Genomic DNA, 17169 nt, shown 5'->3' with positions numbered 1-17169 from the left:
CCTGAAATGTCTTTTTGTCCAGGGCAAAGCAGGTTTATTTTGAATAGAAATGAGTCATTCAGTCAGCTCATGACACAGAAAGAAGGGTTCCAGCTGATGGAAGTGTCATAAACCAAAGGCCAAGGAAACTGCCCCCATCCTAAACATTCTGCTGGGGGAAACAAAAGATAAAAATCTGTTTTGTTGGAAAGTTACAGCAGTTGTGAGAAAGGGGAGCTGTTAAATACATTCAGGTGCCTGCAGCTGTGGGAAGAGAGGAGCCACAAGGTGCTGCTCCTTGAACAACCCAGATTTATCTTCAGCAGCTTTAGAGTCACATGGAATTACATCATTGAGAGCCTCTGTGCATGGAGCAAAGAGCACAAAAAGTGGAGTGTCAGATGTGAGCCGCAAATAAAGGAAACCTCTCCTCACTGGTTATAGATTGAATGAGATCATCATTCACGAAAGCACAGGGAGATCTGAAAGTGCTTTGATCAGAAAAAGACTCAGACTCTGCAGTGAAATTACAAGGTAAGTGTAATCCTTTCAGAGTTTATCAAGCCATTTTACTCCTTGAACTTAGTTGAGAGTGTTCAATTGAGACAATTAAATATAAACTGGATTCTGGAGCAAACCCAGCCTGGTCCCAGAGCCCTCAATCTCTGTTCCAGCCCTGTCCAAGCATCCCTTGGAAGGGGAGCACCAAACCACCACAACTGCTGCATTCTTCCCCAACACCACCTCACCAAGCTCAGCTTTTCTATGAAGTGGAGTTTATTACAACATTAAGGAACAGTATTTCGACAGTTATCTTAATGGAATATTTTACAAATCATACAGAGAAAAGCAAACACAAGGTTGTTTAAATTCATGACAAGAAGTTACATTGTTAAGCTGTTAGAGACAGTGCAGGGCTGTAAACGAGCAGTCAAGTTTTGGAACTTGCAGTTCAGAAAGAGATGGTAAAAATACCAGACAAGCAAAAACATTTTTTAGGATTTCTTGTACTCAATTCTTTCTACCTTCACATCATCTCCAATTAGTTGATAGACATATGTAACTACTGTAGAAGCCTGGATGTCCATCAGCACAAATGAAGGAATGATGTTGCTGGAAAAAGAGGAAAGAATCATAGTGACTGTGTGTCTATAACCCCCTTAGTGTTTTACCAATATTCAGCAGAAATCACTTCAAGAAAAATGGGAATTAATTCTGTAAGTACAGCACATGAGATCTGAGGCTGTGAGCATTTCATGTTTCAGTCCAGGAGACTGAGCAAGTACAACTGTGTGAGTTATACAACTCTAACTATCCTCTCCCTGACATTTAAATCAGAAATATTAACCCTCAGGAGTTTGTAGTTCAGCTTTTCTACAAAAAACAAAACAAAAAAATCTCCCCAACATTCACTTACTTCTCTAAGGCATGGTAGGCTCCTGTGGCTGATCCTGGGTTGATATAGAATTTATTTTCATGTTCAAATGCCTCAAATTTGTGTGTGTGTCCTGAAATGAGGATGTCCACATCAAACTGCCTCTGGAGCAGTGCCAGGCTGGCCATGTCACCCCAGGGGATCACCTGATGGCCATGAATCAGCCCAATTTTGAACTGTCCAACAGTCACAACTTTCTGCTCAGGATAATTCAGGTTCTAAAAACAAAGAAAATAAACCAAACCCAGATTAGACAGATTTCTATTTAAACCCAACACCCAGAAGGGGGGACCTCAGGAACTCATTCCACCACTTTTACTTGAACGAACTCCAAATGTAAAAAAAACATAAAAAATACCCCAAAAAAACCAGACACTACCTCATCAAAGTCCCCTCTGACAACATGAACATCCCCAGCCAGGGTCTTGAGGTAGTCATAGGTGTCCTTGGTGCAGAGGTTCCCTGTGCACAGGATGTGTTGGATCTTGCCAGGCACCAGCAGCTTTTTGAACTTGGCCGGGAGGCTGTTGCAGCGATGGGGGATGTGGAGGTCACCCAGCACCAGCACCAACTTCAGGGACAAAGGGGACAGAGGGGACACACAGGGAGAGAGAGAGGGGACACACAGGGTTAGGGCACAGCCAGCACTGCAGTGTCCCCTGCAGAGCCACACCCTGGCACTTGGACCCAAAAGCTGTGGCAGTGAGGATGGAATGGTGATGGGATTTTGTTCCGTGGGGAACGAGGGTCTCTGCCAGGCCATGAGCAGAGGGGGATTCACAAACAGCTCTACAAGTTTACTGTTTGTTGCTGAAGGCCAACAGAGCAATAGCTGCACTGTTAACACGTTCCTGTTGTATTTTACACAAATTTGGGAGCTGCCATAAACCACCCCACTGTTTATTCTCTCTAACTTAAATCTTTTTCAAGCATAGACCTGGCTAAACTGCAGCCACTTCTCTTTAAAAAACTCAAGTTTCTCTCCCCTTACTAAAAAAAATTAAAAAACCAAAATATTTTTAAAAAGCAGCAAATTTGCAACAGAAGAGTGTTGAGTCCTCATGGTAGAAACCACTGAAAAACTGAATAAGGCTAAAAAATAACAACAAAATACAAACAGGGCACTGCAGAGAAGCCAATCCAGGTCACTGCACAGTGCTCCTGTCACCACTCCTACACATTTACAATTTCAGATGCCAAAATAAAAATGTAGAGGGGGGCTTCAAAATTAAGGCCTGAGATGGTGCAAGGCCGTGGCTTAACAGCACAAGCTTGAAATCTGCAAATAAAGCAATAATGCAAGCAACACAGGGCAAATTAATTGTGCAAAAAGGGCATGAGAAGCTTTATAAAGCAGGGAATGTTATGGCACTGCTCTGGGAAAACCCTGGATCTGGGGACACTCAGCCCTAGGAACTCAAAGAATGGCTCCAAATTAAAGAGATTTTTATCTTCCACTTCATGTTAGTGAGGCAGTTCCTAAAATGACACCCTCAAATGTAAAGGACACAGCCCAGATTTATTTCTAGAAACAAATATAACTAGGCTAGGAAATTGTATTTTTAAAGATTTTTTTTCCCCTCATGGGATTTTAGGCCATGAAGTTACCTTCAGGCTAACAGTGCTCAAGAAGGCAGAGGGAGTTTGGGGAGTATTTTTGATTGGTTTAGGTTTTTTTTTTTAGATTAAGAACACCTCAGTTCCACCATCAAACCCATCTGGAGACAGATGGTTGAAAGTACAGGTAATGCAATAAAAAAGCTTTTTAATTAATGAGTGACCAATTTAAAATCAAACCAGAAGGTAAAAAAAAAAATACATTTTTGATGGTCTTTGTGGGTAACAAGTGGGTAACAGTGATGTGGGTTAATAAGTGACAATAGATGGATTGTCTCACTGCTGCCTGAGGGACTTCAGTGTGCAGTACCAGTTATGTATTTGATGTTTAATAAAATGATCCTGCCCCTCACACACCCACCGAGCCAGCAGCGTGTGCTCTCAGCACAGAAATCCCCTTTGCTGACAAAATGCCAGCCCCACGCTTCCCCAAAATTCACATTTCAGCTCCCTTCATTACAGAAAAGCTCAGCAAGCTGCAGGAACCAAACCAAAGGAGCAGCACTGCAGGGTTTAATCACCACACGTATCTAGAGCTTAAAGCAGTGGCGACAAATGACAAAACACCTGGATTTTGGGTGTGATCTGAGGCGTGGCATGGCCAGCAGCCCCTAAATTCATCGGAGCCACCTGCCAGTGCCACGGAGGAACACGACCGAGCCCTTCCCAGGGGTGTGAGCGAGAGCCAAGGAGTGACTTACTCTGTGCCCAGCCTGCTGGGAATGAAGGAGTTGATTGCAGGGGATGAGAAACAGGGCGGAACATGATCAATGTTAAACGAGAGGAAGCAACAGAAGAGAAAACACAGCCAAATGAACGGGCAAATAATAATTAATGAGTTGTCGATGTTATGAAAGAAGCGTTAAATAATTTAAAAAAAAAAATTATTAATGCGATTACGATAAAATTAAGACAAATTATAAACGGAGCTCCTGCAGTCACGGCCCGGCCCTCACCGCCCTGGGGGCCTCGCCTCAGCTGGGGATCGCCCTCCCGCCCGCTCTGCCCCAGCCCGGCCGGGTCGGGCCCGGCTGCTGTGGCCGTGCCGGGGGTTCCGGGGGTTCCGGTGTGCCCGGGGGGTCCCGGGGGGCTCCGGGCTCTCCCCGCTCTCACCATCGCGCCCGCTCCGCTCCGGCCCTCCCGGAACCGCCCGGCACCGCCCCCGCTACGGCGCCTGCGAAGGGACAACAGAGCGCCGAACGCGTCCGTGCCGCCTTCCGCTGGCTGGGTTTTTACGCAGTCAGGGTTTTACACAGGTGAAACGAGAGTTGTCCGCAAAACGAGCCGATAATGACGAGAGAGAGAGAGAGACAGACAAACACTGATTATTTATTTCAGAGTCGCGCAAGCCTGGGCGCTCCGTGGTCTCCCACAAGCCAAGCGCCCCGACTATCAATTATTTTTACTATTTATGCATTTTAGGAAACAAAAGAATTGGTGTTCATTGACTATAAGTTACATAGTTCTCTTATTAATTAGTATTCCACAGGTAATGATTCTCTTGCCTCCCATGATAATTAGTGCCATGCTCAGCCCTTTTCTTTTGGGTCGGGGGCGTTTCCCGGCTCTGTTCCTGAGCTGGGGCTGCCGAGGGCAGCTCCGATCTCTGCTCTGGGACAGGGACAGACCCAGGGAACGACTGGAGCTGTGTCAGGGGGGGTTAGGCTGGAGATCAGGGAAAGGTTCTCCCCAGAGGGTGCTGGGCACTGCCCAGGGAATGGGCACAGCCCTGAGGCTGCCACAGCTCCAGGAGAGGCTGGACAGAGCCCTCAGGACCGCACAGGGTGGGATTGTTGGGGTGTCTGTGCAGGGCCGGGCGTTGGGCTGAAGATCCCTGCGGGTGACTCGGGACAACCTCTAATTCCACAATTCCATAATTCCGTAATTCCGTATTTCCACAATTCCACAATCCCGGGGTTCCACATCCGGGGCTCCGCGCGGCGCGCGCCCTGCCCTCACGGCGTTTCCCGCCCTCCGCGGCCGTGAGGGGAGGGGGGGGGCGGCCGTGAGGGGAGAGGGAGGGCGGCCATGAAGTGCGTGATCGGGGGGGCGCAGCTCCGAGGTACCCGGCCCGGGGAGCCCGGCACACGCGGGGATTGCTGCGGGACACCGGGAACGCGGCACCCCCGGCAGGGCCCTGAGCGGAACACGAGCGCCGGGAGCGGAGCGGGGCGGGGGATCCGCCTCTCCCTCATGGCGGGCGTTGTGCGGGGAGTGCGCGGCTGCGGCTTGTTCAGCTGTGCGGGATCTGGGGACAGCCAGGGGGAGATGCCAGGGCCGGGCTGCGGGTCCCCTGTGCCCCTCCAGGGGCACAGCTCCACTCCTGGTGCGGCATTCTGTGCCAAAAGCTGCTCCGCCGCTGCCTGAGGCAGATCCGCAGGCCCTCTGCTGGGCCCCGCTGGCTTTCTTAGGATTCCATCTCTCCAGATGTCCCCTTCTTCCCAGGCTTTCCATCTGCTGAATGTCATTTCTAGTCCCCGTGGTGGAGTTTTGTCTCATTGATTTGATTTGTGGTAACTCCAGGTGCTGCAAAGGGACACGCAATGTCCGAGGTGCCTCGTCAGGGGCAGATTTCCAAAACATTGAGGGTTTGGATAATTAAAATATTAATTAAAAAGAAAAAGTAACAGTTTCCACCATCCGTTTTCTTTCAAATATATAAGAACTTTGTAATGTTTCCTCTTGGATTATTCTGGACAAAGCGCAGTGCCACCTTTTTATTTAATTTAGAATGCATATTGCAGTGTTTTCTTTCCCTGGCAGTGTTTGGAAGAGCAATACATGCCATAGCACGGATTAGTGATGAATTTTGGTTTGACCCCATAGAAAAAGGTGTAAGTGAATTTTATTTCTTCTAATTTAAAATTCTTTATTATGAGCCAAATATTTATACTGTTGGATATTCTGTTTTTCTACAGGTACCTTTCAGTCCATCACATCACATTTCTGTGATTGTAATTATGCATATTCCATCATGGAAGATTTCATTCCTACTCTGCCCTAAGATCCTTTGGTTTTTTTGTTGTCCAGGACATCTGGATTAATGCCACGGGGTGCAGTTCTGTTGTCACAGGTCACAAGGTTTGAGTTTTGTACCACACAGGAGCTGCCTCTGAAAACAACATGTTTTGTACTGTTGTGACTCAACAGGAAGAACACATCCATTAACGCCTCTGATTAATCAAACACCATTTCCAGCAGAATTAGTGTTTTCTCCAGAGGTTTCTTAGGTAAAAGTGATCAGCTCTCCTTGGCTCACTGGGAGGATGGAAAATCACAAGTGCAGATATTTGGTTTTATACCTGAGGAATTTTTGAGGTGTCTTTGCTCATCTGTATGGATCATGCCTCTCAAATGCCTCAAACACAAGCTGAGCTCTGGGTGTTTGGGTAACTCAATTATTTTTATTTAAAGATTTTCAAATCAAATAAAAATGCATTTTTAAATTTTTTTATAATTTTGAGATGTAAATTTCCAGGTTTGCTGGTGGCACTGAAGCCCAGAGGAGGCTCTTTTTAAAAGGTTCAAGTTTTGAGTTAATAAATCATTTTATTTCTGTTCCCTCAGTGCTTGGATTCAGTGATGCTGGAGGTCTTTTCCAGCCCTAATGACTCTGTGATTCCATTTCCAGCTTGCCTTAAGATCAGTGAATTCCTCGAGGTCAGCATATGCATGTGTGTTCTTCTCATCCATGTTTTTCCAGCATTACTGCTGCACAGCTGCGCCCCAGCCCTGTCAGAAGGAGAAGCAGTTATCCCTCCCCTGTAAATTGATAATTAAGGTACATTTTAGTGAGTTGTTACACACAGCAGCAAATTAACCCAATTTGCAGCTGAAATTGTGGTGGGTGAGGATCAGCCTGGGCTCTCTGTGTCCCCAGAGCGGTTTGGGGAAACCCTAAGGGCAGCAGCTTGGGATAAACCAGGGTACAAACCCAGAGAAATTACATTTATTGCAAAGCTGCTCAGGGAGCAACATCTGCACTGATTTTATTTTTTTTCCCAGTCAGTTCTCCCTGTGTTTAGATGTGTAAATGTGCTGGAAAGGAACGTAGAGAAATGCAGCATCTCCACCAGCCCCAGTGAGCAGCACGTCACCTTCCAGCTGCTCTGCAGGCACGGTAAGGTCACAGGGCAGTGAAAACCACAGCAGTTCATGCTGTTATCCACACAGGCCTGTCATCCTCAGCCCAGCAGCACTGGGAATGTCCATCAGCATCAGCCTCTGCAAAATTCCTAAATAAACATCATCTCCCCGTGCCCCAGAGCTGTGCTGTGCTGCAGGTTTGTGTTGCCAATAATCCAGCTGGGGTTACTGGTTTGGGATAATATGTTGAATTAGGTCTGCAGGCAGCTGAGCTCCCTTAGCACACCCCTGCCCAGAAGGGCAGAGATCTGGGGGGGTTGTGCTCTGCATTCCACTCCCATTTATATTATTTTACCAGTTAATTACTGGGGCTGCTTCCCACCCTGCATCTGTTGGTTTATTTCTTGTGGGTCCTTAAAAAACTCAGGTGCTGTCCAGGCACAGCTGGTGGGATGGAGGGAGTCCAAGATGGCAGGTGGATTCCTTTTCCTCTTGGTGGTGACTTATTTCCATATAGCTACACTAGGTCACTTGGTTACTTCCTCTATTGAACAATTAATATTAAAAAAAAAACACTTAAAATTACAGCCAAGCACTGATTTTTGTTCATTTCCTTCATACTCAGGTGTTGTAAAAACCTATAACCTGACATTTCAGGAGTGTGATCCCTTGCAGGCTGTTTTTGCAAAGCACATGTGTCCAAACATTCTTAAAGTCCACTCCAGGTAACAAACACAGAAATATTTTTTTTTAGTTTTACTTTCTAATGTAATAAATGCTAAATAGTCATAGATAGAAATATTTTAGTTTTGAATGACATTTTATAGGCTGCTGGCTGATGTGATGATCCACTTCCCAACCAGTCAGGAAGAAATAACCTTGTCAGTAACTCCAATGAAAGTTTGTTTCAAGAGTTACACTGAGGAAGACACTGGTAAGGAAATTCAAAATGTGAGCCAATACTGGGGCTTTTAACTTTTTTTTTTTTTTTTTTTGAGGTGACAAGAGTTACACTGAGGAAGACACTGGTAAGGAAATTCAAAATGTAAGCCAGTACTTGGGCTTTTAACTTTTTATTTTTTTTTTTTTTTGAGGTGAACTCCAGGAATAATAACTGTCACGACATAAATGTGGGATGAATTTTATGGCTGGATGACATTTTTAACAGAACATTACAGAGAGAGATTTTAAGTCATGCTGCCACCCTCTGGTTTTAATAAATTAAATAAATTTAAATAAATTGAAACATCTTCCTGGTGTCAGTGGCAGATCTCAGACTGAGCAGCCAATTGAAATAAATTATGCCACTTGCTGTAGGCTTTGAAAGAGGTAATTACTGTGCTGCAAGAGCAGCAGCCTGGCAACTGCCAGGAAAAAGGGGATAATTTTATGTTTTAAAAAGAACTATTTAAATCTGAATACCACAATTATAGAATTGATATCATTAGAGAGTATATTTCAGTCTGAGGACAGCACAGAGTGTCAGTAAGCCCTGCACTGTTCTGCCATGGTCACATCTCCAGGAGGTGGAGAACCAGCTGGAGATTCTTGGGATGTGACTCCAATTTTGAAGATGAAATTGTGGTTTTGAAGTAGAGGTTCTTGTGTATCATATAATAAAGAGATGCTTTTCATGCTTGTTGTGACCGAAGCTGAGGAGAATGATCTGGGAAGAGCCCAGGGCTGGGAACTGGGCTGGGAACAGGCTAAGAGAAGGATCAAGGAGCAGAAAGTGGCTGGAGTGAAACAGGGCAGAAATTACTGAGAAGAAAGAGTTTGCATTTTGAATGGCACATTTGGTGACTTCAGAAACATTCACTTACCAGGGCTATTGTAAGAAAGAAAGTGAAAAAATGGTAAATTGTAAAGAGATACCAAGAGCCTAGTGAGGGAAGGGAACAGGGCAGTGAGAGGAGCTGTGCCCGGTGAATCTCCCTGCCTGCAGCGCCTGGGGCTTCCACAGAAATCGAACCCTCTGCCCACCCCTCGTGGCTCAGCCGCAGCTGCAGGGTGCGACAAACACCCCTGCCACAGCCACGAGGAGCTTCTTGCAAAGCCTGTTTGACTCTGGGAGATAAAACAGAGAGCAGAGAAAGGGAAGAGTGGGAATAGCCTGGAGCACTTCCTTGGCAGCCCGGCCTGGCCGGGGAGCAGCTCGAGCTGCTGTGGAATTTCTCTGAGCTCTCCAGGACTGTCACACGCCAGGAAAGCTCCCTCTCACTTTCTCCTCACGCACCCATTGACAGCTCGGAGGAACCTCACGGTAACAAAAAACTGAGCACCTGAAAGTGAACAGCCAATTTCCTGCTGCCACTTTCCTGTGTCAGGAAAGGATTGTAATTTAAAACAAAGAGCCGCTGTCCACCTCCATTGTGCTCTGGTAATTGTCATTAATTTTGATTAATCTCTTCAAGTCACGCTGCATTTTGGGCTTCCCATCCATGCAACAATAGGCAGCTGGGAATATTATTTGTGATGGATGCCTGTGGAAGAAGCAGATCTGCAAGAGCAGCAGCAGGTGTTAGGTTAGCTCACACAGCAGAACATGGAACAGGTTCTGTTAAAATCCATTCAAATCTATGCAATGTACTGCAAATAAATTGAGGATTTTACTTAATTCTAATATGTATATAAGCTAAACATTTATTACTGTTAACCACTATAAAACCACAATTATTTGTTCAAACAATGCTGAGGTAAAAACCTCAAGGTTACAATTACAGTGTTGAGTTCAAACTTCACTGCCTGAGTCCCTGACTTTGTTGTTATCTCAAACAGACTTTTCAAGGACAATGCTTACTGAGATACAGCTCAGTCCAGAGGAATTTGACTACTTTCAAGTTGGAGTAGATTCTGAAGTGACATTTTGCCTTAAAGAACTGAGGGTAAAGTAAGAATTTGTCTGGGAAGAAAATCCATTTCTCAATAATTTGCCTGACTGGACCAGGACAACACGGGATGGTCCCTGTGGAGTGGCCCTGGGCTGTGCCCCAGCAGCCCTCCTGACAGCAGCAGGGTTTTACCTGGGTGAGGATTGGCTTTAAACCCCAGGATCCTTTGAAAGGCAAACAAAAGCCCTTCTGAAAGAGAGAAGAGGTTTCTGTGCTGGGCAGACACAGCACAGCTGCCCCAGGGAAAGCATCGTGACCAGGGATGTTCTCCATGCAGAACCTCCTCTGGCAAGGCTCTGGCAGGGAAGGACAGAAATCATTCTTGGAAGCAGCAGACTTTTCCCCTCTTTTTGCCAGTAAACAGCAGCTGGGATAAACTCACATTCCAGTATCAGTGTTCTGGTTTAACAAGCACTTCACCCCCTCCTTCTCTGCAGGGCCTGCTGGCGTTTTCCGAAGCCACGAGCGTTCCTGTGTCCATCCACTTCGACAGATGTGGGAAGTACGTGTGGGAGCTGCCCTGGCTGGGGCCTGCAGTCCCCAGTGAACACTGAACTGCAGCTCCTCATCTCAAAGCCAAAGCCATTTCTAACCTGCACTCCAGAGTTTGTAATTCCAGATAAACACTGAACCCCAGTGTGGGCATTGCCAAGGCAGCTGTGCTGACTGATGAGCTCCTGTGTATAAATTACCTGACACCTGAGGCTCTCAGTCCCCTGCAGGCAATGATTTATTTATTTAGCGTTTTAAAGAAACAATACATTTACTGAATTAATATAATTTCAATAATTACATATTTAATGCTATCATTTGACTCGGACACAGCATTTGCTGATTGGAGCAGTGAGATCTGTAAGAGGAGCCCCTCTCTCATTCCTCAGCAGCAAATACAGGAGCTTTCCAGCTTTTCAGAGGAGGTGCTTTTTAATTCAATAGGTGGAATCACAGCATCTGTAATTCCCTGTGCTGTTTGGTCTCAATTCTCGTGTTTAGACCCATTGCATTCAGCATTGAGGACCTGCTGCTGGAGGCCAGCTTTATCCTGGCTACCTTGTGTGAGGCTGAGAAGGAGGCAGCTCCCCCAGAGCCTGCCTGCTGCCCACGGCCCTGGGACAGGTAACAGGGGCTGAGGGGGCAGGTGGCCTTAAGAGGGTGAAAAACTCAGATTTTCACAGGAAAACTGTGAACTACAGGGGTTCAGGAACATCTCAGCAGCACAACAGCAATAAGGGGGTGCAAGAGAGAACGCTCTGTACAAGCTGCTGCTTTCTCCACGGGGTGTGGGTGCAGCAGGAGGGAAGCTGCTGAGAATTTCCTCTAAAGCTGTAATCTTTTCACAAACAGAAAGTAAGGATATTCCAATGAAACACAAAGCCAGCTCTGACTTGCCCTACTCTGTTCAATCCAGCTCAAGGACTGGCATGGATAAATCTGACCAGACCTCCATGGATGGAGCCAGCAACGCAGTCACAGCCACTTCCAAAAAGCCACAGCAGAAGGGAAACACTCAGAGCATGGACCCTGCAAAACCCCCAAGTGGTCTGGCAAAACAAGAGGTAAAAAATATTCCCAGAGGCACAGAGAGGGATGTGCCAGGCAGAGCAGGAGCAGCCACGGCCCAGCCAGCCAGAGGAGAAGCCACAGAGGCTCCTTATGCCAAGGTGAGGAACTCCCCACGGTGCCAGGAGGGGAACCCCACAGCTGCTGTTTGGCTGAGCACCCCCACGTGCACTTGGGGGTTTCAGTGGGATCAGCTGTGACAGCAGCACAGCTGGAGAACCCCAGCACTGCTGGGAACACTCCTGGGGGCAGCTGGGTTTCAATGGGAAACGCTGCTGGCTGAGAAAGATCTTAAACTTCACAAATAATTAATGCCCAAATTCTGTATCACGGAATTCTTACCTGTACAAATATTGCATTTTCCAGTTCCACTCCTTGTTCTTTGGAGCTGTCTCTTACAAGGAGAAGGAGGCCGTCGGTGACACCTTCCAGAGCTTGGTGACAGCCAGTGACACTGAGGAGGAGCTGGGTGCCTTGCAGAGCTCCCCGGTTCTGTAGTGCAGGGCTTGGGGTCCAAGGACAGACAGTGGGGAGCGCCCAGGAGGGAGGGGCAGGGCAGGCCCAGCCTTTGTCACTGGTGCTGTGACCCAGCAGCACAGAACGTTCTGGAACTGCCAGTGCTCTGGTAATGGCACAAATTTAGGTCACGATTGACTCCGTTGAGGTTTGTGTGTTCTGCAGGAGCTGCTGGGGGTTCTGCTCTCAGAACACTCTCACTGGAGAGAGGCTCAGTTTGAATTCAAACTCTGTTACCCCATCAGGTTAAGGGAGAACTCAGGTTTTTACAGGTTCTCTAGAACCAGCCTTTAACTGAAAAACCAAAGTTGTCACAGAACTGCATTTAAAAAAATAAAGGTTTGAGTTTCAGACTTGCATTATTCTTTTCCTTCCCGGAGTCTCTCCCCCCACACGCCAGGGGCAGTGCAGTATTTCCAAAGTCACACTGGAATACGACACTGAAGTTCCCAGTCAATTAAAGGATGGTTATCTGTCTGCCAGGCTGCTGCAGAAGGCATTGGGTGTCACTCAGGTGTGGCCCCGAGAGCCGAGCAGGGAGGTCACAGTGACAGCCCAGCCCCCCAGCCCTGGCTGTGCCTCTGTGCCTCCAACCACATCCCCACATCAACAAACAGAGGGTTTGCAGGCAACTTGACTTTAAAAAGCACATTTTAGTATAAATACTATATTTATTAAATATCTTTACAATTTATTTAAATGTATTTACAGAACTATTCCTGCATAAGTTATACCTCAGACATGAAATTCACATAATTGCCTCTTGGGTAAGCATAGATGATAGTCTCATTTTAACAGCAACAAAAAAGCATCCTCAGATACAGACTCGGATTTGCTTCATTGTTTCAGCTATCTTTGTCAGAAACTACTGCATACAGTCGGCTTTTCCACACAGCAGCTGCTCCTCCCCTGGAGAAAGGATGTTCCATCACTAAATCCTCCCATCCCTGCCAGATCATCACCTCTCTCTTCTCCTCGACTCACTTGTAACTGCCTGGTCCCAAATCTGGTTTTTGGTTTGGTTTTGTTTTCAGCCTGAAAAGGACATTTAGGACTGTATGTGGCAGCTCTCCCAAAGATAGCCAGGAAAACAGCAAGGAACCACAGAGCTCCTCCAGTTCACATCTTCGCCCTGTCCCACCCCGATCCCCACGGCCGCTGTGCAGCAATCCCAGGTTCCTGGGGGACGAAGCTCCTCCCGTTCCTCCAGATCCTGCTCCCAACCCAGCAGCTCCCAAAACCAACCACAACCCTCTGCAGCAGCTCCAAGGCAGCTCGTGCTCAGCAAACACCTTTCTTGTACATTCCTCTGGTGAACATTCCCACTGACCTAACCCCTAGCAAGTGTTACTGCTTCATGCATCGCTGGGAATTATTTTTGATAGGATGGGCCCTGTCCTTTCCTTCTCCAAAGATCAGTTGTGCGCAGACAGCGTTAAGTTCATAGGAAAAAATCAGGTTTGATATGTTCAGAGTGCACATCTTAAAAAAAAACCCAAAACAATCAAGCATGTGATAAAAATATCAATTCTTTATAATACAGTATTGCTTTATAAACAGATGGAAAAGCTAAAAGCTTTACTGGTCTTTGGTGTGCCCGGTGAGGGAAAAACTCATGATTTGTAAATCAAAAGCCAAATTTGTTCTTTATTTAAAAAAACCCAACAGGTCATGGTGTGATAGGAGGCAAACGGCTTTGTGGACACAGACAGGGAGGAGCGGGAATTGGGGAATTCCAGACCCCTGACCCACACAGTCCCCAGGGAAAGCTCTGGAAAGCCAGGAAGGGGAACAGGGAGGGCTGGGGACTGTGCTGAGAGCAGAGAACAGCCCGGGGCCACGGGGGCGTCACTTGAAGGGAAGGGCAAAGGAAAAGAAGAATTGATCAAATCTGCTCTAATCCAGAAGCATGCGAGTAAATACTGGATAAATGTAAAGACAGCCAGAGTCGGGAGAGAAAGGCCCCTCCCAAACAAGAAACAAAGCCCTGTTCTGCATGTGAATACATTCCTCCAAGACAGCCAGAGACAGCTTGTTCAGGTTAAAAACAACAAGGACTGACAGGTTGTGCAAAGTTCTCCACCACTCACTGTTCGTGTGTCACAAAATTAATTAATTTTTCTTCATTAATATAATCCTCCCCATACCCTCACCAAAATCCTATTTTGGTCAAGTTAGGGTAGTTAAGGCATTTTGACAAGTAATTACAAGGTGATTTAAAGTAGATATCTAACATTATGCCAATTGAGGAATAGCAGATAAATTACTGAAGAGCTCCCAAATTAATCACTTATTATAAATGAAATGCCTGTTACAAGCATGATGCACTGAAATATAGTAAAATGACATGTACATGGTACATGTTAAATGACCTTAAATAAAAGCTTGACATTGTTACGCAAATATACAGTACAAGTCCACAAAAATTCTTTAAACAAGTTGAGGTAACCTCAAACTTAAACAGTTTTAATACAATAAACCAGGTAGTAAAAATCTCCTCTTGAGAGCAGGCAAGATTCCTTACTGACCAAGTTTAACTGCACTCACCTAAACAGCAACATTACCCGACTTTTTATATATAAAAACATGGCTTTAATTTATTTCTACATACTTCTCTACCAGCAAAAAAGTTAATGAAAAACTGACCAAAAATATATATATCTTTACAGCTCTCAGCTTTCACATGAGCCTCAGGAAAGGAAAAGGAAAGCTGGCTGGAAAAGGGGGGACAAATGTGAGCTACTGTCATTGAAAAGGAAATGTCATATTGCAAAGTGGCTGTTAGATAACTGTAAACATCATTAAGGATCATTGAAACCCCTAAACTTTAGTTAAAATGAAATGTAGGCTTTGCTGATTATTCATTAAGTTTCCATTTTCGTACTCGCTGCCGCTGCCGCAGCAGAAGCAAGGAGGTGCCTGTTGGAGTCAGAAAGGATCAACTGGACTTAAACTGGTGCAGCATATTCTGTTCTACAAGCGAGAGTGGCAATCATTAACACAAATTATGTTTTATATTAACAACAGAATTATCTACCCAAAGTGAAGACGCTCGGAGTTGAGGATGAGCTGTTTTGTGCAACCTCCCACCGTAGCATTTACCATCACCCCACGCTGAGATGGGTCCAAATGCTGAAAGACCTCAACTGTGGCCAGCTCGGCTGTTTGAGACTGAGCTAGAATTTTTGTTTAAAAAAAAAAAATTATCCACAGCCAAAACATCCAGAACCAGGCCCATTATGGACGAATGATCTGCAGAACTTTTAAGATCACAGTTAAGCACCTGAAATCACAAAACACATTTGCATCCATATAACTTGAACTAGGTTTGTTTGAAATCTCGTACTAGAAAAGGCTCCTAAGGCTGACACCATGGATGGCAAGAGCAGAATGTTTACAGCAGTTATAAATCTCCTGAAAACCGGAGCTCAGAAACACGAAACCTCGGCTATCACTGGAACAAGACTATGCTTTATGGAACTGGGTCTGTAACACACCCTCAACAACAGCGAACGTTCCTAGGAAATAGAGTAATATGCCCTGGTGCAGAGGCGTTACCTACTGATCTAGTTTGAAAGGTGACCAACCAATCCCACTCCTTGGAAAGTCACATCTCCAACGCTGGGGGATGGATCCTCCCCTGTTCTGGACAAGGACTAAGCTCTCAAAGACAAGCTCCAAGCCTTGAGCTTCTTCATCTCTTGCTGGCAGACCAAGACCAGTGGACTACGAGTGGTTCTTAGCAAGGGCCTCAGCTGCGTCTCGGGCCAGGCTCCGGGCTCAGGGCTGGCTGCCCGGAGCAGCTGGGAAGGAAGGAACAATCCTGCCAGCAGGAAACCGGCCGGGGGGCCCGGGGAGCTCGGACAGCACCTCAGTCTGTGTACTCGGCTACGATGGAAAGGAGGACGGTGATGTCGTCTGGTTTCCCCCCTGCAATGGAAGCAAAAACTCCCTTATTTCATCAAACCACAGTGGGGTGTCTTCTGATGATCTGTGATAATCCCCGTGGAAAGCTCTGAAGTGTCCAAAACCTGGTTTGAGTAGACACAAACTCTGCCTCCCCCACCTCCTTTCCAAAGCGAGGGGCGCGGTGACATTTAACACAGCACTAAACCACGCTCCTTTTAAGCTCCAGTGAGATCAAACTATGAAAAGGAGGTCAGAACCTTGAGCATTGCTGGTAGCTGGCACAGCTCAAAGCCTGTTTTCAGCAGACTCTTGAATAAATGCACAAAACACCTGACACTGCTTTGTTACATGTAAACTGCCATGAAATCAGATCTCCTCAGGAATTTCCATTGTAAATCAAGCACCTCTTTAGCATCTTCTCCAGCACTGTATTACCTCGGGTCTTCCTAAAAGCTTCTTAACATTTTTAATAGTTATTTTTTGATCCTCAACTGCCAGAGCAACACACTTAAATCCTGGAGAAATGGCCCAGAAGAGAGGTTTTGTTATGTGGGACGTCAAACCAATCCCTTGGACTCTGGAAATCTGCAGCCTCACTACTGAGTGCCTGAACTTGGAGCAACACAGAGCCCAAGTGTGACAGCTGCTACCTGAGGAAGGGGCTTAAGGTTCTTGCAGGAAATCCTGCCCCTCTGATACAGAGATGAGAACATCTTTACTGGCAGAATTTTATTTACTTATTTATTTTGATGTAAAAGATTGTTAAAAGAAAGGTGTTTGCTCAGGCTCTGAGCTCTACCAGCTGTTTTGCCAGTACCTTTCTAAAACACAGAAGTAGAACCAACAGAGAGATCACTATGGGGATGCCAATTATATAAGAGTTGCAAATTTCAACCAAAAAACCAATTCCAAATCTACCAAAGAGTGGGCAGAACCTCAGCTGAAACACAGTAAGAAGAGACCTGAAAAAAAACCCGAAACAAAAAACTACCCTCACACAACACCACCCACACACCCGAATCCAAGCAACAAGTCATGTACAGGAGTACTGGAGAACTCATCTCAGGCAGGATTCCTGGGGCAGGACTGCACAGATTACAGTAAAAAGGAAACAATCAGGGCACTGTGTTCTCTGTGCTCCAGCTGCTTCCCCACAGGAGGCTCCTGCCCTGCTGA

The 17169-nt window shown here is 46.1% G+C and overlaps 3 protein-coding genes across 6 annotated transcripts in view; 1 reads left to right on the top strand and 2 right to left on the bottom strand.

Annotated features, from left to right (window-relative positions):
- Positions 1-17: 17 nt before the first annotated feature.
- On the bottom strand, positions 18-4274 carry VPS29 (VPS29 retromer complex component). Of its 4 annotated transcripts, none has more exons than XM_041488298.1 (5): positions 4145-4215; positions 3733-3744; positions 1794-1985; positions 1397-1632; positions 18-1092 (listed from the first exon to the last, which is right to left on the bottom strand). In XM_041488298.1, the coding sequence occupies exons 1-5, from the start codon at positions 4145-4147 to the stop codon at positions 975-977; spliced, it is 561 nt and encodes a 186-aa protein (XP_041344232.1). In that variant the 5' UTR covers positions 4148-4215; the 3' UTR covers positions 18-974. The 4 variants fall into 4 exon arrangements, with proteins under 4 accessions (XP_041344232.1, XP_041344231.1, XP_041344233.1 ...); XM_041488297.1 differs by having other exon boundaries at positions 3733-3747; positions 4145-4162; XM_041488299.1 differs by lacking the exon at positions 3733-3744 and having other exon boundaries at positions 4145-4274.
- A 765-nt stretch (positions 4275-5039) lies between these two features.
- Positions 5040-13009, top strand: RAD9B (RAD9 checkpoint clamp component B). The gene is made up of 11 exons (XM_041488290.1): positions 5040-5093; positions 5795-5865; positions 6663-6812; positions 7037-7151; positions 7743-7842; positions 7945-8051; positions 9896-10002; positions 10446-10510; positions 11002-11124; positions 11417-11669; positions 11935-13009. The coding sequence occupies exons 1-11, from the start codon at positions 5060-5062 to the stop codon at positions 12064-12066; spliced, it is 1257 nt and encodes a 418-aa protein (XP_041344224.1). The 5' UTR covers positions 5040-5059; the 3' UTR covers positions 12067-13009.
- The window catches only part of PPTC7 (protein phosphatase targeting COQ7), a 21373-nt gene continuing 16939 nt past the window's right edge, over positions 12736-17169 (bottom strand). Inside the window, exon 6 of the mRNA XM_041488294.1 lies at positions 12736-16014. Coding sequence (XP_041344228.1) covers positions 15956-16014 — 59 coding nt within the window. The 3' untranslated portion in view covers positions 12736-15955. The remainder of the gene's footprint in view (positions 16015-17169) is intronic.

This window comes from Pyrgilauda ruficollis, unplaced genomic scaffold (genome assembly GCF_017590135.1).
Source record: "Pyrgilauda ruficollis isolate IOZ18807 unplaced genomic scaffold, ASM1759013v1 scaffold9, whole genome shotgun sequence".
Classification (NCBI taxonomy): Eukaryota; Metazoa; Chordata; class Aves; order Passeriformes; family Passeridae; genus Pyrgilauda; species Pyrgilauda ruficollis.
The sequence above is the reverse complement of the archived record's forward strand: the minus strand, read 5'-3'. Positions and strand labels throughout refer to the sequence as shown.

Excerpts from the sequence above, each read along its gene's own strand:
- VPS29 (XM_041488296.1), bottom strand. The coding sequence starts at position 3,652 with ATGAATTTAGGGGCTGCTGGCCATGCCACGCCTCAGATCACACCCAAA. Across the intron at positions 1,986-3,598 it reads AGATCACACCCAAAATCCAG|TTGGTGCTGGTGCTGGGTGA; the intron begins GTGTTTTGTCAT and ends TTGTCCCTGAAG. Across the intron at positions 1,633-1,793 it reads TCAGAGGGGACTTTGATGAG|AACCTGAATTATCCTGAGCA; the intron begins GTAGTGTCTGGT and ends CTTTGTTTTTAG.
- RAD9B (XM_041488290.1), top strand. The coding sequence starts at position 5,060 with ATGAAGTGCGTGATCGGGGGGGCGCAGCTCCGAG. Across the intron at positions 7,152-7,742 it reads CCAGCTGCTCTGCAGGCACG|GTGTTGTAAAAACCTATAAC; the intron begins GTAAGGTCACAG and ends CTTCATACTCAG. Across the intron at positions 10,511-11,001 it reads CACTTCGACAGATGTGGGAA|ACCCATTGCATTCAGCATTG; the intron begins GTACGTGTGGGA and ends TCTCGTGTTTAG.